Source organism: Callorhinus ursinus, unplaced genomic scaffold, assembly GCF_003265705.2.
Source record: "Callorhinus ursinus isolate GAN/ISIS: 27379988/994484 unplaced genomic scaffold, GSC_fseal_2.0 scaffold8, whole genome shotgun sequence".
In the NCBI taxonomy this organism is placed as follows: Eukaryota; Metazoa; Chordata; class Mammalia; order Carnivora; family Otariidae; genus Callorhinus; species Callorhinus ursinus.
The window spans coordinates 33,894,790-33,917,125 of record NW_027397070.1 but is presented as its reverse complement, the minus strand read 5'-3'; the positions used below and the strand labels follow the sequence as shown (position 1 = coordinate 33,917,125).

At 36.1% G+C, this 22,336-nt stretch overlaps 1 protein-coding gene across 4 annotated transcripts in view; it reads right to left on the bottom strand.

Annotated features, from left to right (window-relative positions):
* LRRC9 (leucine rich repeat containing 9) overlaps nt 1-22,336 on the bottom strand; it is a 107,411-nt gene that overhangs the window by 19,743 nt on the left and 65,332 nt on the right. For all 4 annotated transcript variants that reach the window (XM_025869935.2, XM_073895293.1, XM_073895295.1 and 1 more), the window contains 7 exons: nt 21,490-21,667; nt 19,087-19,307; nt 17,480-17,602; nt 13,757-13,887; nt 11,536-11,644; nt 10,682-10,821; nt 6,912-7,048 (listed from right to left, as the gene is read on the bottom strand). In XM_025869935.2, coding sequence (XP_025725720.1) covers nt 6,912-7,048; nt 10,682-10,821; nt 11,536-11,644; nt 13,757-13,887; nt 17,480-17,602; nt 19,087-19,307; nt 21,490-21,667 — 1,039 coding nt within the window. The remainder of the gene's footprint in view (nt 1-6,911; nt 7,049-10,681; nt 10,822-11,535; nt 11,645-13,756; nt 13,888-17,479; nt 17,603-19,086; nt 19,308-21,489; nt 21,668-22,336) is intronic.

The window sequence follows — 22,336 nt, the reverse complement described above, 5'->3', positions numbered from 1 at the left end:
AATAAAAGGTTACCTATCTTAAATATTTTTTATAAAATACTTTTTTAAAAAGTAAAATATTAAAAAGAACATATTTCCAATGAGAAATAGAAATGTATTTATAGGAAGGTACCATCATTATCAAATAATATTTGGTAAAATTTCTCCTTTATGTTTGAAAGACAAAGATATGAAGTATACAATGTATGTAATTGACCCAATCTGTCTGTTCAGTAATTGAGTGCTAAAATAGTTGGTATTGACAAAAGTTAGATGTATAAAAGTGCTGCAGAAGATATACTTCCTGAGTATATCTGATTATTCTAATAGGTATTCAAATACGTATATTTAAATATTTATTAAAGTAAATGAATTGTGTTTTAAGTTGGAAGAATATACCTTAATAATGCTGTTCTTTCTCAACATATTTTTGCACAACAACCACATCAAAAAATTAAAAATGAATTAAGCACTCATTACATTCTTTGAAATTTCAATCCTTTCTTTATAATCTATGATTTCTCTTTTTTAAAATTTTATTTTATTGTTATGTTAATCATCATACATTACATCATTTGTTTTTTATGTAGTGTTCCATGACTCATTATTTGTGTATAACACCCAGTGCTCATTGCAATACATGCCCTCTTTAATACCCATCACCAGGCTAACCCATCCCCCCACACCCCTCCCCTCTAGAACTCTCAGTTTGTTTCTCAGAGTCCATAGTCTCTCATGGTTTGTCTCCCCTCCACTTTCCCCCCTTCATTTTTTCCTTCCTACTATCTTCTTCCTTTTTTTTTTTTTAACATATAATGTATTATTTGTTTCAGAGGTACAGGTCTGTGATTCAACAGTCTTACACAATTCACAGCGCTCACCATAGCACATACCTTCCCCAATGTCGGTCATCCAGCCACTCCATCCCTCCCACCCCCCTCCAGCAACCCTCAGTTTGTTTTCTGAGATTAAAAATTCCTCGTATCATTGAGATCATATGATACCTGTCTTTCTCTGATTGACTTATTTCTCTCTATTGTAGCAGTCAATAGCTTTGTAAGTATTAATGATAATGATAATTAATGAGAAGAGGACCCTTGAGTTGGCAAAATGCTTTTATATGTGTTTTCTACTAGAGTCTCAAGATAGGACAGGGAAAATATTATCATTTTTAATAATCAGAAAACTGAGGTCAGGAATTAAGTGACTTGTACAAAGATATAAAAGTGGTAACACCAGGCCTAACGTAGACCTTTACATCTTAAGCTCAGTGTTGCTTCTACTATACCATACTGTATTTCATTGACTATTCATCCTCCTTGTTTATTATGGGCTGAATTGTGACCCCCCCAAATTCATATGTTGAAGTCTTAACCCCTAGTACCTCAGAATGTGGCTGTATTTGGGGATAGGGTCTTAAAGAGGTAGCTATGGTTAAATGAGCTTTGGGGTGGGCTCTAATCCAGTATGACTGGTGTCCTTATAAGAAGATATTAGGACACAGATACACGTAGAGGGAAGATCATCTGAAGACACAGAGGCCATCTAATAAACCAAAAAGAGAGGGCCTCAGAACCAACCCTGCTGACATCTTGATCTTGGCCTTCTAGTCTTTAGAACTGTGAGGAAATAAATATGTTGTTTGAGCCGTCCAGCTTGTGGTGCTTTGTTATGGCAGCCCTAGCAAACTAATATATGACTGAATGTGCCATCCTGTGATCTTGAAATTCGTCTCCTTGAAACATAACATATTTCATCAAATTTAAGACTACAACAATTGTTGGGGCGCCTGGGTGGGTCAGTTGGTTAAACCGCTGCCTTCAGCTCAGGTCATGAATCCAGAGTCCTGGGATCGAGCCCCATTATCGGGCTCCCTGCTCATGCAGGAAGCCTGCTTCTCCCTCTGCCTGCCACTCCCCCTGCTTGTGCTCTCTCTCTCTCTCTCTCTCTCTCTGTGTCAAATAAATTAAATAAAATCTTTAAAAAAAAGACTACAACAATTGTTAAGATATGTCAGTATTTTATGTATACTAAGAAAGGAAAAAAATTGGTTAGGTAAACTATGACATGCTATCAATTAATACATGCCAGATTTCAGATATGTTAAAAATATAAGAAGCGAGTATCTCAAAATTGGTGAACTATGGTAAATTTACCTTTTTTTGTTCTATTCTTATGGCGAAGTTTAAACATCACAACCTTCAATAAAATTGCTCACAGAAATAAATCACAGACTTTGAAACTTTACCAGAGCCTTGCTTGTAAATGAAAAAAGTTTATTCAAGTCAGATTGAGAAAAGTGTCTCTGTTGTGTTAATATATTAACTTTCACGAAATTATGTCTTTAGACTATTGCTTTTAATATTTTAAAGCCAGTGGTATAAAAATTATACATAATAGTTTCAAGTGCTGAATAATGTCTGCCATAGCATATTTTTGGCCACTACTCATTTTAGAATGTTCATTAAACATGTTTAAGAAAGAAAACTCCAAAACAACTATGCTGAATGTGATTTCAGGAATATTAGATTTCTTTCTTTCTTTTTTTAAAGATTTTATTTATTTATTTGACAGAGAGAGAAAGAGAGAGAGCACACTAACAGGGGGAGCAGGAGAGGGAGAAGCAGGCTCCCCACTGAGCAGGGAGCCCTGTGTGGGGCTTGATCCCAGGACCCTGGGATCATGACTGGAGCCCAAGGCAGATGCTTAACTGACTGAGCCACCCAGGCACCCCTACATTTCTTTATCTAGGAGCATTTACCATTGTTTGAAAAACACCCACTTAAGACTTAACTAAACAGTTAAATTTTAGATAAATTTGACCTCTAATCCTTAAGATTCTAACTTGCTTCCCTACAGCCTCACTCTGCCCTTCCCCAAAGACTCCACTTTGCCCATCTTCTTGCAAATTTAACACAATAGGTGAAATGTAGGTTCATAAGCTCTCTCTTGTGGACCCTGGCATGGCCTCATCTTATCACTGCTTACATTTGTGTACTCTCCTACAGCTTTTGCTCTCTGGCCCTTTTAGATTGATCTCAGAATTATTTCCTCCTGTTTAGTCTTTAACCTAACTCACCTCTTTATAAACCTCCAAATATATTCATAACCTCACTAGCCACCTTTTGACTTCTTACCTTCTTTTTAGGGACAAGCTCTTTGAGTATGCAACCTCTATCTGTTGCCTTTATTGCCTATCCAATCACTTCTCTCTACATTGTTTTCACTTTGAGTTTTGCTCTACCCACATTTCCAAATCTGATCCTCTGACAGTTGCCAGTGATCTTCTTTTTGTAGAATCCAGTTTTCTTTAAAAAAATCCAACATTTTTTTAAAGGTCTCATTCTTTCCATTGTTTGACTTTGAGGCCATTCATCATTTCTTTTTCTGACATTTAGAGTCTGCATTTCTTGGCTTTCTTTCAAAATTTCTTGTATGACTGCTTTGCTGGTTCTTTTTTCTCCAGCCTTCTTAATGCTGGGTCAGGGGCATAATGGGATGTATATATGGGGGTATGTCTCCACACCTCTTTTGGCCTTTCATTCTTTGTCTATGCTTATTTTCTAAGTAAGCACATACACTTACTGTCACCTCCTTTGGTATAATTCCAAAATACACATTTCTAGTACTAACCTTTGGTCTATTATAACACAAACTCACCATTCCCTATTGCAAATTAGCAACCTTCCCCAATGACTTTATCTAGCTTTAGTACCTCCTTTTGCCCAATTTCCTAATGAAATAATGAAAACATCTTGAACTATTTTTCTTCTACTTATCTGTCTAATTAGTCACTAAGTCCTAATATTTCCTTCTTTTAAAATGCATTTTGGAGTCACCTTTTACTCACCCTTCCCACTGACACCATTCTAGCCCAGACCCTTTTTATGTCATTTGTGTTGGGTAGAAAATGGACCCCAAAAAGCCAGAGGAATGTTGAAAAGCAAAACAAAGCTGATGGCATCACAATTCTGGACTTTAAGCTCTTTTTACAAAGCTGTCATCATCAAGACAGTATGGTACTGGCACAAAAACAGACACATAGATCAATGGAACAGAATAGAGAACCCAGAAATGGACCCTCAACTCTATGGTCAACTAATCTTTGACAAAGCAGGAAAGAATGTCCAATGGAAAAAAGACAGTCTCTTCAACAAATGGTGTTAGGAAAACTGGACAGCCACATGCAGAAGAATGAAACTGGACCATTTCCTTACACCACCCACAAAAATAGACTCAAAATGGGTGAAAGACCTAAATGTGAGAGAGGAATCCATCAAAATCCTTGAGGAAAAAAAAAAAATCCTTGAGGAGAACACAGGCAGCAACCTCTTCGACCTCAGCCACAGCGACTTTCCTAGACACATTGCCAAAGGCAAGGGAAGCAAGGGCAAAAATGAACTATTAGGACTTCATCAAGATAAAAAGCTTTTGCACAGCAAAGGAAACAGTCAACAAAACCAAAAGACAACGGACGGAATGGGAGAAGATATTTGCAAATGACATATCCGATAAAGGGCTAGTATCCAAAATCTATAAAGAACTTACCAAACTCAACACCCAAAGAACAAATAATCCAATCAAGAATGGGCAGAAGACATGGATAGACATTTTTCCAAAGAAGACATCCAAATGGCCAACAGACACATGAAAAAGTGCTCAACATCACCCGGCATCAGGGAAATCCAAATCAAAACCTCAGTGAGATACCACCTCACACCAGTCAGAATGGCTAAAATTAACAAGTCAGGAAATGACAGATGTTGGCAAGGATGCGGAGAAAGGGGAACCCTCCTACACTGTTGGTGGAAATGCAAGCTGGTGCAGCCACTCTGGAAAACAGTATGGAGGTTCCTCAAAAAGTTGAAAATAGAGCTACCCTATGACCCAGCAATTGCACTACTGGGTATTTACCCCCAAGATACAAATGTAGTGATCCGAAGGGGTACATGCACCCTAATGTTTATAGCAGCAATGCCCACAATAGCCAAACTATGGTAAGAGCCAAGATGTCCATCAACAGATGAATGGATAAAGAAGATGTGGTGTACATATATATATAATGGAATATTATGCAGCCATCAAAAAAACCCCACGAAATCTTGACATTTGCAATGATGTGGATGGAACTAGAGGATATTATGCTAAGTGACATATGTCAGTCAGAGAAAGACAATTATCATATGATCTCACTGATATGAGGAATTTGAGAAACAAAACAGAGGATCATAGGGGAAGGGAGGGAAAAATGAAACAAGATGAAATCACAGAGGGAGACAAACCATAAGAGACTCAATCTCAGGAAACAAATTGAGGGTTGCTGGAGTGGAGGGGGGTGGGAGGGATGGGGTGGCTGGGTGATGGACATTGGGGAGGGTATGTGCTATGGTGAGTGCTGTGAATTGTGTAAGACTGATGAATCACAGACCTGTACCCCTGAAACAAATAATACATTATATGTTAATAAAAAAATTAAAAAGAAAAAAAAAGAAAATGCATGTGCTTTGAAGTCAGACAGAGCTGTGTTTGACTCTGCACCACACCATCCACTGGTGTAAACTTAGGCAAATTGTTTAACCCGACTGAGATTTAATTTCTTTTTTTTGTAAAATGCATATAAAATTATTTACCATGTTGAGTTGCTGTGCAGGTTGAACGAGATAATCCTTGTAGACAAATACCTTTCCTAATGATTCAATAAATAATAGCCCTAATTGTCAGTCAACTGCCTCTTTCCCTGCATGAGACTCTTCCATTTTGATTTGCCACGCTAGCCATGGCAAGAGAACACACTCCCCTTTTACGTTATTAGATTTAAATAGACTTTCCAGGAGTAGGTTGTCTGCTTTTTTTGTATGTCACTGTATCTTTTCAAAGATCTGTCATGGTTGTACTCAATTTCTTGTTCTTTTAAGGCTTAAGTCTCTGTGTCTTTGATGCAACTCACAGTACCTTTGATAGGCAAAAAGATGCATTAAATTTTTTAAAAATATGGTCTAGAAAAGGCTGTGTTTCAGAAAAAAGTTATCACACTCAGATCAACCATACAAATATCTCCCCATGTATCTCAATAATGCATCTTCCAACCTTTCTTCTATGTCATTAAATAATTATTGTTAGGCTAATGTTCCAAACTGTTTTTTCCTCATTCCGCTTTTCTAAAGATTTACAACTCCTACCCATTTTCAACTGCAAAATGAGCATTCTGCATCAAACTGATTATGTTCAGAGGCTTTATAACTCTCTCAGAGAACTGCATACTCTGTTTTTATCAGGTTGGTCCCTTTTCAAAAGTTGGCCCACAGACACCACAATCATGCTTTTGTGACTCTTCTCCTCCCCACTACTTGCAAAAATATTGGTCATGCTCAACCTCAATCTAAATTTTATCAGTCATTCAAAAAGTCCTCTATGTGTTTCAATTTCTCTAAACTTCTGTTGCACTTAAATTAGTAACACATAATTACTCAGAACTAATTCATCTTTCTTTCAGTATATCTTCACAGGTAGATATTGAATTACTTTAGAGCAAGGATCTCAACTATATATAATTACAATAATATAGTGTTTCTGTATATTTCTTAGTACTTAGCCCAATTTTGGGTTTAATAAGTACTTGTGAATTACCAACTGGTTACTTTCTATTGGTTTTTTAATTGAACGTGATGTAAAAGTATATTATGATATAATATCATATATAACCCCAGAACATTGCATTTTCTAGGGCTAGAAATACAATATTCTGTAGCCCTAGAATATTGCATTTACATTATTTGCATAAATAACCCAAGAAAAACCCATTTGCGATTACTGAAATATTTTTATCAGTCTGTTTTAAGTAAATGTTGATGCTAATATTTGTTTATTAAAACAGTATTATCAAATCAATTTTTAATAATAAAGACTTACACATTGACAGTGCTGCTACTCACCCTGTAGAAAGAGGAATTTTAAATTTCTTAGTCTGTTAAGCTGTAGCTGAATTAAATTACAAATTCCATTGTAGCCCAAATGAAGCACTTCTAAACTGTGCATTATTGGAGGCAGATTTTCACTGCTCATTGTATCTCTGAAATACACACATAAGTTTGAGCCCATAAATTTAATTTCAAATTAGCTATATCATAAAAAATCTGATATTTACTTACTATAAGTTGAAGTTTAAAAAGATTAATTTACTAGTAAATCAGAATTTAACTATAATGTTATCTCTTTGTATTTTATATAATAATCACTTTTTATTCTTTAAAATATTTTTATATGGTAAAGAACAAAGTACAGAAAGAGTTATTTGAAATGAAAAGCAAGTTCTAGCACAATCAGTCAAGAAAAAGAAAAAAAGATGCATCCACATTGGAAAAGAATAAGTAAAACTGTCTTTATTTTCAGATGACATGATTTTATATTTAAAAAATCCTAAGGAATTCACCAAAAAACTATCACTGCACTAATAAATGAGTTCAGCAAGATTAATATACAAAAATTAATTGAATGTCTCCACATCATCAATAAACTAAGAATGAAATTAAGAATTCTACTCACAATAGTATAAAAAAGAACAAAATACTTCAGAAAAATTTAACAAAAGTAGTGTAAAATGTATACACAGAAAACTATAAAACATTGTTGAGATAATGATTATGTAAGTGGAGAAATATTTTACATTCATGGATTAGAAGACTCAATATTACTAAAATAGCAATTCTCCCCAAACTGATCAATTGACTCAATGCAATCTCCATTAAAAGTCCAGCAGGATTTCCCCCAACCCCCAAAAAGTTTCTTATTTATAAGAAAATATAAAGAACTCAGAATATTCAAAACAATATTTATTTATTTATTTTTTATTATGTTATGTTAATCACCATCATTAGTTTTTGATGTAGTGTTCCATGATTCACTGTTTGTGTATAACACCCAATGCTCCATTCAGTATGTGCCCTCTTTAATACCCATCACCAGGCTAACCCATTCCCCCACCCCCTCCCCTCTAGAACCCTCAATTTGTTTCTCAGAGTCCATAGTCTCTCATGAAAAAGTTGGGAGGGTTTATAATCTCTGATTTCAAAACTTTTAAGCTGCAGTAATCAAACTAGTCTGGTACTGGCAAAAGGGCAGACAGATCAATGGTCTATAATAGAGAGTCTAGGAATAAATTTTTACATTTATGGTCAATTGATTTTCAACAAAGATACCAAGGCAATTCAATGGGGGAAAGGGAAAGGATGCTGGGACAAATGGATATCCACATGCAAAAAGATGGATTTAGAACTAACATTTTACCTCATAATATACACAAAAATTAACTCAGAATGGATCTTAGTCCTAAGTGTAGGAGAAAAAAACATAAAACTTTTTGAATAAAACATGAGAAAATATTTGTGACATTAGGTTAGGCAAAGAGTTGTTAAGTACAATACCAAAATCACAATCTGTAAGAGAAAAAGTTGATGACACCATTTAAGAAAATGAAAATATAGTCATTGAGAGAAAATGCTTATAAATCAATGAGATGCCACTTCAAATCCACTGAAATGGTTGTAATAAAAAAGATAATAAGTATTGGTGACGATGTGGAGAAATTAGAATCCTCATAAACTCTTATTAGTAATGTAAAATGGTACAACCACTTTGGAAAACAGTTTGGTAGTTTCTTAAAAAGTTAAACATGAAATTACCATATGACCCAGAATTTTGCTCCTAAGTTTCTACCCAAGAGAAATGAAAACATAAGTGCTCGCAAATACTTCTACACAAATGTTTATAGCAGCATTATTAATACTAGACCCAAGATGGAAGCAATCCAAATGTCCATCACCTGGTGAATGGATAAACAGAATATGGCATATCCATCCAATGGAATACCCAACATATTCAGCAATAGAAAAGAATGAACTACTAACAGATGTTATAACATAGATAAACCTCAGAAACATTATGCCAAGTGTAAGAAGTCAGATACAAAAGACCATATATTATATGATTCTGTTTAGAGGCAATGTCTAGAAAATACAACTCTATGGAAAGTGGATTAGTGGTTTCTTGGAGCTAGAACTGGGAAAGGGAACTGACCGCAAATAGACATGACAGATCTTTTTGGTGTGTGATAGAAATGTTCTAAAAGTGTATTGTGGTAATAGTTGTACAACTATAAATTTGGGGAAAATTATATACCTAAAGTGAGTGAATATGGTATGTAAACTGTACTTCAGTAAAGCTGTTGAAAAATATGAATAGTCCCAATATAAAGGATATGTATAAATGAAATATTCATAGCAGCTTTAATCAAACGAGCCTCAAACTGGAAATAACCCAAATGCTCATCAATAATAAGTGAATAAACAATTTGTCACATCATCTATAATGGTATACTATTCAGCAGTAAAATGAAACGAATTACTGACACTTGAAACAACATAGATAATTTGCGTACAACAATGAATCATGGAACACTACATCAAAAACTAATGATGTAATGTATGGTGATTAACATAACATAAAAAAAAAGGAAGCCTAAAAAAAAAAAAAAAGAAAGAAACAACATAGATGAATCTCAAAAGAATTATGCTAAATGAAAGAAGCCAGACACAGAAGACTCCTTACAATCATAAGAAATTCTAGAACAAGGCAAAAAACCCAATAGTGATAGAAAGCAGATCAGTGGTTGTTTCTAGGGGCCAGGGTGTGAGGGAGGGGATTGCAAAAGATGTAAGGTAGGTTTTTGGGATGGGAATAGTTTGTACCTTGACTGCAGTAATGGTTATATGACTGAATACATTTGTCAAAATTCATTAAACTGTACACTTAAATTGGTGAGTTTTAGTATACGTAAATTATACTTCAATAAATGTGGATGAAAACACAACTCTTCTTTGGGATAACTGGAATGAAAATATTCCGTGTTGAAGATATGTATATCTCTTTGTGTTCTACCAGAAATGTGTCTGAAGGTGGGAGGTATGTCATCTTCTTTGTTGTTGTTTTTTTTTTAAGATTTTATTTATTTATTTGAGAGAGAGAGAATGAGAGATAGCACCAGAGGGAAGATGGTCAGAGGGAGAAGCAGACTCCCCGCTGAGCGGGGAGCCCAATGTGGGACTCGATCCCGGGACTCCAGGATCACGACCTGAGCCGAAGACAGTCGCTTAACCAACTGAGCCACCCAGGTGCCCTGTCATCTTCTTTGTAAAGTATCTTTTCCATTGGTGCTGGAGCAATAAATGACCAGATAAATAATTTAGAAACACAAACAAAACAAATGTTAAAAGAAACCTAAGTCCATGCTACTGGGTAATGAGTTCTTTTGTGGGGTGATGAAAACACTTTAGAATTAGATGGTCATAGTGGTTGGATAACTTTGTGTATATATGAAAATAATTGCCAAATTTACATACAGGGTGAGGTTATGGTATGTGAATTGCATCTTAATTAAAAAAAAATTACACATACAAGATCTTCTCATTTTCTTTTTTTCTTTACAATATGGGTATGAAATGGAGGAAGCAGGGAAAAAGCAATGACAAAGGACTATTTTGAGTATCTTTTTATTTGTGACTTTTTTATTGGCATGTGGCTATTAAATAAGTATTAAAGTGAGAGAAATGTATGTTACTGCTATCACTAAAGCAGTAGTGATAGCAAAAACCTGCTTTTTAAACTTCCAACCAAAATTTTTTATAATTGTGAAGAAAAGAATAGTAACCTGTTTATTTTTGAAGTTCCTTGTTGTCCGTAGCCACTTGAAGGCACTTTCTGGTGGAGTAGCTGTCTGTTGGTCAAGTGAGTCTGAGGTTTTACTCTGGGCATGATGGATTCAATATGATTATAATTGAGGCATAAGACCTATGGAAAGAACACCTTATTAATTAGACATTTAAATATGAAAACTGCTGTATATATATTTTTGGTTTGAGATTATCAACCTCCTAAAAACTATTAGGATGGTATAGATAAAACTTGGTCTATACAACATAATTTAATGATATATCAGTGTTAAAAATGACATAAATTTTTATATCGCAAATGGTCTGGACTTGACTTTAAATGTGTTTTTTATAATCTGACTTGCTGGGAAATTATAAGATTTCAAACAAAATAATGGAGACCCTAGAAAGCTGCTCAAGTTCTCAATCTGCACTCCTGACTTCTTCAAGCTTGATATGGTTGAAATAATTCTTTAGTTGGAGAGATCACCATTTCCTTATGTTTAAAAGGCCTTTGTAGATAGCTCAGCCAAAGGTATAGGACAGGAGGCAATAAGACTGCTTTGAGAACCTCAGTATCCTCCAATTTCATTCCATACCCATTCACTATAGAGGCACCCTTCCATCCCATCTCCTACTGCAGAGTAAGAGTTACAGCTTACAAGACAATCATATAAAACTGAGGTCAACCAAAATAATTTTGGAAAGTAATGCTTTTTCTTGCTTGGTGAAAAAAACCTTTAGGAATAATTTCTCTTCCTTAGTAATATAAAAATACATTTTAATCCTAAGTAAAGAAGATTACAACTTGCATTGAAAACCTTGAAAGAAAAAAAATCTGTGAATGACTCACCTTCACATTAGGCAGATAGATTAATCCACTGAATGAGGTAAGATTATTGTTTTGTAGATTCACATTACATACATTTCTAAATTGGTCAACTGGAATCAAATCCACAGTTCTGAATTTAGATAAATACAGTCATAATTTTAATAGGAAAATTATGTAGGTGAATCATTCATGTACAATCCCAAAAACAATTTAAAAATAACTCATCTGACAAATGCTGTGAAAAAAATTGCCTTAGTGTGAAATGTATGGGTCAAATAATTGGATAAATATATGTTTTTGTTGGACACTTATATAAGAAAATGACATAGAATTTGATTGCTTTTAAAAATGTCCATTACCACATAAACATAGCACTATCACAAAGGAAACTTTTAAAATAAACATCTCCAATTTCTTTATAAGTTTACATACATGTTCATGAAATTGTAGTGCAGTTGATATAGTAAATCATAAGATTTCTCAGGTTATATGCTGCAGAGGATATATATGAAACACATTATTTCCGAAATACCAGGAAGAGTTTAGGGATGGAAAAGAAAAGGGAAAAGAAAGCAGGTGAAGTCTTTGAAAAAAAAAGTGTTCTATGCAATCTCCTGAAAACTTTTATGGCATTCCACCTTGTAAGGATGCTTTGGTAATTAAAAAGAATTCTTGATTCCTAGTCCATAGCTTTACAACTGTTCCACCTTCCTTTGAGCCATGATAGAGAAGAGTATAAAGCTAAATTACCTTGCCTTAACCACTTCTTTAAACAAATCTAAACCCTGTAGTTATGATTATGACATATTTTATCCATTAATAAGTCATTTGTTCAATATATTTTTATTAGTGTTTTCCAAGTACAGACAATGTGTTTGGAAAGGCTACAACAAATATGAAAACATATTGTCTCTGCCCTCATGAAATGGAATCCAGAAAAATTAAAACAAAGAAGGAGAGTGGATATAATAGAGTTAGATGTAGTGGCATTTTAGGGAAAGAAACACTGATCTGGGGAAGTCAGGAGTCACTTCACAGTGAACACAGTGGAGAAAGATATTAGAATGAGCCTTGGAGAATTTATAGGCGTTTGTCGGGCAAATTAGAAAGAGTTCCAGGTAGTGGAACAAGTACAAGCAAAGGCAGAAACAGAATCATAGCATCTTGTGATTGAGATTAAGGAACTAGAACATTTTAGAACTTCTGGAGCATAAAGAGTAATGAGCACTAAAGGTAAGGATTACAAGAGATAAAAGTAGGTAATTAAAGAGTCTTCTATGCAATACAAAGAAATTTTACATTTTATTCTGTAGACGGTGGAAAGCCACTGAAAAATGTTGAGAAGGGAAGTGATCTGATAAAACTTGCATCTTAGAAGGCAGTATGGATGGATAATAAATGGATTTGCAGGGAAGGTTATGAAACACAAAAAACCAAAACTATCACCAAGAGAGTTTCTAAAATAGTTCATTTCCCCAACCTAGGCCAGTGGTAGTGACTATGGAAAGAAGAGGGGAATTATGAGACATACTTAATATGGACTCTGTAGAACATGGTGATCAATTACAAATGGAGGACAAAGGAGAGAGAAATGACCCTTAGATTTTTGGCTTGGGCAACAATAACCGGTGGATGTTGTCTTCTTGATGCTATCTAAAGAGCAACTCAATATTCACGTAAAGAGCTCAGGTTTGGGCTAAATTTAAAGGGCCATCATATAAATTAAATATATGGCTAAAGATGTCTGTCTGTGAAGAGTACAGAATAAGAAAAAGAGAGGAGAGAAAAGAATTTATTTGCCAGGACAGTGAGAAAAATAGCATCAGAGGAATGGTGGCAGTAGCAGCCAGACTGCATTGGGTTAGAGCAATATGATGACATTTTATTTTTTATTTTGTTAAGATTTACTTACTTATTTTAGAGAAAGAGAGAGAGAGAGAGAGCAAGCAGGGGAAGGAACAGAGGGGTAGGGAGAAGGACAGGGAGAGAAGCAGACTCCCCGCTGAGCATGGAGATGTAGGGCTCGATCTCAAGACCCTGAGAATATGATGACATTTTAAATCATAGTGTGTGATAATGTATTTCAAAGAGTGGTGAAGTTAGCATGAGATTTTGAAGTAGGGAAGATGATTTTCTGAATTATTGTTTATATCTGGATAACGTGTATTAAATTATAAACCTTAGAAAATGACATTACATATTTAACTATAGTATCAAAAAGCATATAATAAAATGATTGTACCTGATGGATGATGAAGTCCAATTTAGTTCTTGCATTTGGGTGAAGTTTGAATGTCCTTGTCGTTCTGCAATCATGTCAGAAGTAAGTCTGCCACCAAACAAATCTTTTGCACACTCAGTCTCTGGTGGTTCCTATATATAAATAAGGACGTTTAGAAAGTGATGTCTTCTCTTGCAGATGACTAAATGACATTAATTCTTTGATTTTAGGTCAAAATGGAGTGGACTTATTTCTCCCTATTCCTCCTACTAAGTACAGCCTAAATTCTTCCACATTATATATAAAATAAACATAAAGGAGACTGAAAGGTTCAGAGAAGAAGACCAGCTAGGGACCTGGGGACCTGAGGAATGGTGGTGAGTTCCCTGGCATATTATTGTGATTTATAATAAAAATATATTTAGACTTTATCCACTGTTCCTGGCCTTGTCATATGGTTAGGCAGGAGAACAAGGGAAACCTGGCCTATTGAAAGGATGGGCAGATATCCCTGTATGCTCACTTAAAGTGGACACCTGGGTTTATGAAATAGGTGGACACTGGGGGCTCTACAGCAATGCAGAGATGGTCTGAATGTAGACATATTTGTCTTGCACCCTCTGAGGCACAAAATGCAATAAGTACTGTTCTGTCTGCCAGCAAAAGAGACCGAGACTGCAGATGACCATGTGGCAGATTTCCCTGGTGGGAAGGCCTTGAACATAGCTGGCAAGTCAGACTGATTCTGGTAGCCCTAAGGGGCTACAAAAGGGTCTTGACAGAAATAAATACTGACTCTGGACTGGGTTTTGCTTACCCAGTGGTAAATGTAAATGCTCAGAGTGCTATAAAAGAACTGGGACAGAAGATATCATGCCAATTTAGACAGCTGACTGTTCTTTTTTCAGACAAAGGAACACACTTGATGGCCCATAATGTCCGACAATGGGCATTAAGATATCCTCCTTAAGAGTAATAGCTTGATAGAGAATTGGAATGAGCAATTAAAACATTGGTTGTCTAAAATAGGAAGATAAAAGCATGATAAAAGCCTTCATGAGAATGCTCACACAGTGTAAACATGAGTGGGGCTAAAGAAATGTCCATAGATTTCTCTGTTTTTCTGCTGGCTGTGGGGAAAATGCTGTTATGGCTATGCAATTCTTGGTAAGGGAAGATGATGCTCATATACCACTATCCTTTTTGTTCTTCCCCACATCACCTCAACTTTTGTTTCCTACCTGATCATAGGACCATGGCTACAACCATAAGTGCTGGAAACAGGGATGATTCCTAAAGAAGAAACTATAACTATGTTTTTAAACCTTATGTCAGAATTCCTAAGTGCCTGATGGGGATGGGTTTTACCTTCACCCCATCTGACAAAATTGGGTTTAACAGTGAATGTAGCTATATTGTCTGAGGGCAAAAACAGCCCACTGCTAGTCCTGTACCTATATAATCTCACCTTATCTGAATGGGAGTGGACTTGCTAAACTAGTAAGTGAGGTACTTGCTAAACTAGTATCGCTGTCTACAATCTAGACCAGCACAATGACCCAGCCTATTGTCCTTCCAAAGGTGGTGTCCCTTCCATTTATACCCAATTATACCATTGGATATAAATGGAAAGAAGAAGAAATATGGGTAAAGGAATTAATAAATAGGTTATATAGTGAAGGAAATCCAATGTTACATTAACAGTTCAAAAGAGGCTTAGAGCAAGAGTTGCTATCAATTGATGAATGGATAAAGAAGATGTGGTATATATATATATACAATGGAATATTGCTCAGCCATAAAAAAGAATGAAATCTTGCCATTTGCAATGACATGGATGGAGCTAGAATGTATTATGCTAAGTGAAATAAGTCAGTTAGAGAAAGACAAATAGCATATGATTTCACTCATATATGGAATTTAAGAAACAAAACAGATGAACATAGGGGAAGAAAAGAAAAAAAAAGAGAGGGAGGTTGCTCCAGAGCCATAAAGATGAAAACAGTATCTTGTTATTCATAACAAGCTTCTTTCAACCACACTGAGTTTATGTTAAAAGGTGACTTTTAGAAAGTCCCTAAGGATGGGGGCTGTTTGCCAGGGGAGCCAACTATGATTAGAGGGTTGGAACTTTCAGTCCCACTCCCTGATCTCTGGAGAAGGGAGAAGGGCTAGAGGTTGAATCAGTCACCATTGGCCCCTGATTTAATCAGCCATACCTACATAGTGGAGCCTCCATAAAAACCCAAAAGGAGGGGCTTCACAGAGCTTCAGGTTGGTGACCACGTGGAGATGCTTGGAAAAGTGCTTTGCTCAGAGAGAGCATGGAAGCTCAGTGCCCCCTCCTGTATACCTTGCCCTATGCCTCTCTTCTATATGGTTGTTTCTGAGTTTTATATCCTTTTATAATAAATCAGTAATCTAGTAAGCAAATGTTTTCCTGAGTTCTGTGAGCTGCTCTAGCAAAGTAATCAAATCCAAGAAGACGGTCATGGGAACTTTTTATAGCCGGTTAGTCAGAAGCGTAGGTGCCAACCTGGACTTGTGATTGGTGTCTGAAGTGGGGTCAGGGGCAACAGTGTGGGACTGAGCCCTTAGCCTGTGGGATCTGAACCTATCTCCAGATAGATGGTGTAAGAATTCAGCTGAATTCTGGGTCAGAGAATTGCCTATATGTGGAAAACCCACACATTTGGTGTCAGAAGTTTTGTGATTGCAGTGCAGTGTGAGAGTAAAGGAAACACACAGACATGGGTTTTCCTTTACATCTGGGTTTTCTTTTTGCTTCATATATGTGGGACTTGGTGCTGGAGACACCAGAAACTCAGAAAACGAGAGAAAACAAAAATTCACATAAACACCTGCCCTATATAGTCAAAAGACTAGGAAAGGCCTAGTCTAACAAGCCAGAAAACCTTTAGACAACAATGGGTCTACTCTAACCAAGTGCCATGGAATAAATTGTGGTGCCATCTACACCTGTACAAGCAGAATGGGAGCAGAGACTTCCCCTCTTGCCCTGGCGGAACAAGGCACCTCTCTATCATTCCTTTGCTGAGTGAGCAGCATGGACCTTCATCCTCTCCCAGCAGTAATGCACCCCCCCCCCACAAGTGTTACTAGAGAATACTTGGGCAGCCTGTTCCACTTCCACCCAGTAATAATGGCGGAGCATGCATGAGGCCCTTCTGACTGGGAAGAGGAAATGAGTCAGGATGAGTCCGTGGAGGCCTATGGACTGTGAGCTTCTACCCTAGCCTAGCAGGTAAGAAATCATGTACCTCCAGGTTGTCAACAGAGGCCAGGTGGGAGAATTTGGACCTCTACCTTCCACCTGACAACAACATCGCCTTACTTACAGTGACTAGGGACACTGACATACCATTTTTTTGTTCAAATATATTTTGCCTAAATTTTTCTAGGAAATAGGAAGCTGGTTTTAGGCCCAAGAGAATGGTAGGGCTCCAGAACAGTTTTCTATCCTGTCTCAGAAAATTGTACTCTTTAAGTTGTTAGGCACTGAATTTAGTGGGTACAACTGTAAGCAGCATCTTTCCTTTCCTGTCACCTCAATTTAGACAGGAATTGGCTAAAGGAGAAAATTTTAAAACCCAGATCTAAAATGTGTTTGGGAGACCTAGATTGGGTATCATACTAGTGAGAAGGCAAAGTTCAAAATGATTATGGCCTATGGATATATGAATATGAATTGGACCAAATGCTATGAGTCATAAAACAGCTTACAATTGAGATTCCATCCAAAGCTTTCAGTTCTGGAAGATGAAATATTACAAACAACCGGTAGTTTTCTTGATTCCATACAATAATATTTCCATACATGTCAAGAATGACCAGGTTGCATAAACCCTGGGTAATAAAAACACATACATGTAAAGCTATATCTATATATCCCTATCTCTCTCTGTCTCTACCTCTATCTACCTACCTATACACATATACATACACATATATACATACATATATATATGTAGTAGATATATACTCCAGCAAGTTTTTTTCCCCTTAAGAGTTTAACCATCCTTGAATTTTAATATTTGAATTACTTTATCATTTCATAGTGATTTCAGTGTACATTTAGTGATACACATAGTGATTTAAGTATACATTTTATTGCAGGAGTTATCCTTGCAGACCAGTAAGTTCTAATTTTGTACGCTATTTCAGTGGTATATGTTAAATGATCAGAATCTCTTTTAGGATGCTGCTGCTAAATGTATTGCTATCAGTAGTAAAGACATGGAGGGAACTTTGCTAAGTTTAAAACCATATGCTTTGTTTATGGAATACTGTCCTATTAAATAGTATGCATGTGTGTATATAGATGTAACAAGAATGAAAAACACTGCCTTCTGATGAGGGATAAAACTGATGTGATCCTATCTTCTAAGAGAGTGGCAGAATTCATCTTAAGGGAAAATGTGCTTTCTTATTAGATAGGATATTTTGATATGCCTTTGTTGTGCAGGAAGAGCCCAGAGGAGATGTGGGTGGGAGAGGTTAAGACAAGCAGGAGTAACACTACTCTGCATCATGATGTAAAATGGTTTATTTTGTTGCTGCTATCATTGATTACGTTGCCTCTGCAGCTTAAGAAGAAGTAGTTATATTGAGGGAGTAGGAAGGGGAAGACTGAACACAAGGAAAGATAGGAAACGGACATAAGTTTTTGGTAGAGGGTAAAATCCTAGCGATACGGTATCAGCAAAAGAAAGAGGCCATCATGAGAGTCCCAGTTTTAGGGAATGGCCATTGAACTTTAGAAACAGTGAAGTCACACAATGCATTTGAAGTGAATTCCTATTCTGTGCTGTAGTAAACCTCCATTTTATTCAAATCTTCAGAAAAGCCTATTATACAGTAGCCTTGACTTAAACGTTTCATTGGGAGAATTAAAGAGGACAAAGCTAGGCAAAGTTGGCCAGAAAGAGTTGGAGTCACCAGTAAGAACAAGTAAGTGAGAGATAATCAAAAGTTCCTCTGAGAAGAGGAAATGTTAAAGACTCTTACTCCCCAACCAGATTGGGGGATCCTTGGAAATACTAAGGAAGGCACTGGCTAGTGGGGCTTGAATATTTTATTTGTACTTATAAAAAAAATTGCCCTAGTAGGTTGTCAACTTGGGGACATTATGGTTACATATACATATGTTTTTATGTATGCATAAATTGAATGCAAGTACATTTTAGTAAACCTTGTTATTCTTGACTTTTATTTTATTTATATTTTTCTATATTTTCCAAATCCTATACATTGAACATGCACTATTTTCATAATATAAAGAAATAATACGTATTTTAAAAAACAAAAACATTACCACCCTAGATAGTCACCTTTAAATTGTAGATCTCCTGATTGAGAGCAATATAGTTATTGCTTATGTATAATTCAATCAGAGTAACAGCTTTTAGTAAACCACTCAATGAAGTGATTCTGTTGTTCTCAAGAGAAAGGGAGTGAAGGTGAAGCAAGTTATCAAATGTATGTTTTTCCAAACCAGTGAGAAGATTATTATTTATGCTGAGGCGAGTTAATTTAGTCAGCTTGGAAATGCCTAGAAAAATAAGTAAATTCAAGAAAAGATTCAGATAGCACTGAAAAGTTAATTAAAAAAAAAACAACTCACTGGCTGTTTTACTCTTTACAGACTCTGCAGCATTAACTATCATTGTTTTAGCTTTTGTTTAAGAAGGATATAACGTGTATGAAGTCCCAGCTAATACATTAAATTCCAGTTTTGGATTTCTAAGTAGACTCCGTCTTCTTAGGTGTTAAGGGAAGGTATTATGTAGGAAATACTGAGTTTTGCTTTCAAATAAACTTCAAATGATATAATTAAGATTTTTACCATCAAAGTAACACAAAGCTCAAAAAAATCACCAGCCCCCATTTTAAAACAGTAAAGGTAAGGAACTAGATACAACACTTTGTAAAGTATTCTTCATTGTGGCATCATTTGTATTAAAAAGAACCATTTGGCCTAATTCTACCTTTGTATGCTTAAAAGTACTTAAAAGACAGAACTTTAGAAAATGTCACCTCTCACCACAATCTAACTCTTAGGTATGCTATGCACTGGAGGTACTTTTTAACTGTAGGTAGAATGGTATAAATTGAAAGATGAGAACTTTGGAGTCAGAGTTGGTTTCAAATGTATGACTACTAAATTTGGGACCATAAATATATTATGTAAAATTTTGAAACCTCTGTGCCTCATTTTCCTCATCCATAAAAACGATGTACTGAGGGGAGCCTGGGTGGCTCAATTGGTTGGGCATCTAACTCTTGATCTCAGTCAGGTCTCTATCTCATGGTTGTAAGTTCATGCCCAACGTTGGGCGTGGAGCATACTTAAAAACAAAACAAACAAACAAACAAAAAAAAACAGGACATACTGAAATCTGCTCCCAAGGGGTTATGGAATCAAATGGAATGGCATTTGAAAAGCGTCAGTTGTAGCTTTTGGCAAATAATGGTTCTCAGTACATTTTGTCCTTGCTGGCCTTTCACACCAGCCTTCATCATGACTATGCAATGCTGAAAGTAAATTGATCTAGCAAGTTAGGATAAAACCATCAAGACAAAAATCCTTAGGTGGATTTTAAACCTATCTGTGTCTGGAGAAAAGGAGAGAAATATCTGTTAAACTTTAGTGTGGTAAAACTATCATCTCTGCAAAGTGAGTATAGGAAAAATATAGGTTGGAGGATTCTTCCCTTCAGTGGGATTATGGATGGGAATAAAAAGGAAACCGGGTTCTCATTTATACATATAAAGGAAAACTAACACCCTATTGTATGGGAATGGAAGACTAGTGATGGTTCTAAAGACATGTCTGAGCTACCCCCAGGTTTACTCAATTGAAATCTACACAGGAGAGGCCTGTGAATCTGTATATTCACTCAGTGTCCCAAATGATTCTTATGATCAAGCAAGTTTTAGAAGCAGATTGTTAGGAGCCATCAAAATAAAGTATAACTAAATGTTATACATACTGTTTTTTAAAGATATTTAGTACTTGCTTTTGCATATGTGATTTTTTGAAACAGAGTTTTCTAGTTTATGAAAAAGCACACAGACACACACACACACATGCTGAAAAGAATCCAACAATTCAAAAGTGAGTAAAGTATAAATGAAGTCTCTTCCAGTCATGATTTCCAATTCTTACCTTCTCTTCTTGACAAGGACAACCTTGTTAGCAAAATGCACAACCAGAAATATTCTATACCCAGATAAACCCGACATTAGTAAAGTTGCTTAACAGTACTTTATATGGATCCCTATTGATTTTCAACCTCTAGTGAATAAAGTGTTCATTTTTGTTAAAGTCTTCACATTTCCAAATGTAACCTTAATTCCATATTTTGAAAAATGAACTGGGCTGTTTTCTCTTTTTCAAAAGCATACCTCACTCATTCACTCATTTTTCCCACTCTGTAGATATTAATTACTGCCTAGTTTGTAATGTGCTAGGTTTGGTAATAGTGGTAAACATTGCTACAGAAGAGAGAGGGAAGTCAGAGGAGGTGCAAGTCTGCTAGCTGGGCTCATTACGCATAGCAACCGGTCACAGATCCCATCAGTAGATGTGTAGAACGCTCTGCCCCAAACCTTCTTGGAACTTCTCTAGACATCTTCCTCCTCAGACTCAGAAATTCTGTCCTCAGTGTTATTCATTTTTTGCTCTTGTTAATTAGACGTTCATATCTTAAAATTTTCAAATTCTCACATACCTTCTATCTTTGAGATACAGTTTCCGTCTAATGTGAGCTCTTCCAAGTTAACACAGGATTCCAAGCCTCCCATTTTGGTGAGATTATTGTTGCTGAATGATGCCCATTTCAAATTTTCTAATTTTTCTAAATTTGTAATTTCAAAGAGATGTTGCCCATCTAAATTTAGAGCAGTTATCTGTAGAATAATTCACATTTTATGTTACTTCCGAATCTTATCAATAAACTCAGTGCTACAAAAAGGCTAATGAAATAATTCAAATGTGGTAAGTGACATCAAAGGAATTCCTTCAGGAACTAAAGACATAGTGAAGCTTACAAAGAGTAAGATTTGACAAGATTATAACTCCAAGAGGGACTTAAGTGGTTTTATGGACATTGTGCTGGCCAGATTCCAACCAAAGTGAAAAACTTGTCCTAGCTGCTGGGAGTGCTGTTGGCGGAGAGCCTTGGGCTGTCAGTGCCTTCTGGGACAGCCTCAGCTGCAGAGAGCTGCCTTGCCCAAGGTCATGCTCGGTCCCAGGCTGGCCCACATCCAATGATGGAGGGATATAAAGGCCTGGCCATCTCAGCCCAACCTGGGGCAAATTTAAAGAGTCATTCTGATTCCAAAACTCACTGTGGGGTCAGCCAGAGCTGTCACTGAGCCTGCATCACAGCTACATATCTGTACATAGCTGGTAATAAAAAAAAAAAATGTATAAAGGTGCTTTGTGCAGCAAAAAGAAGCTGGTATTGCCCTCTAACCCTTCACCCTTATCCTTGGCTGAATTCTGACCAGTTCTCCTAGTCCCATGCCAGGATTCTTGATTTCTTTTACATTGCTACCCAAACTTTTGGCTTGATC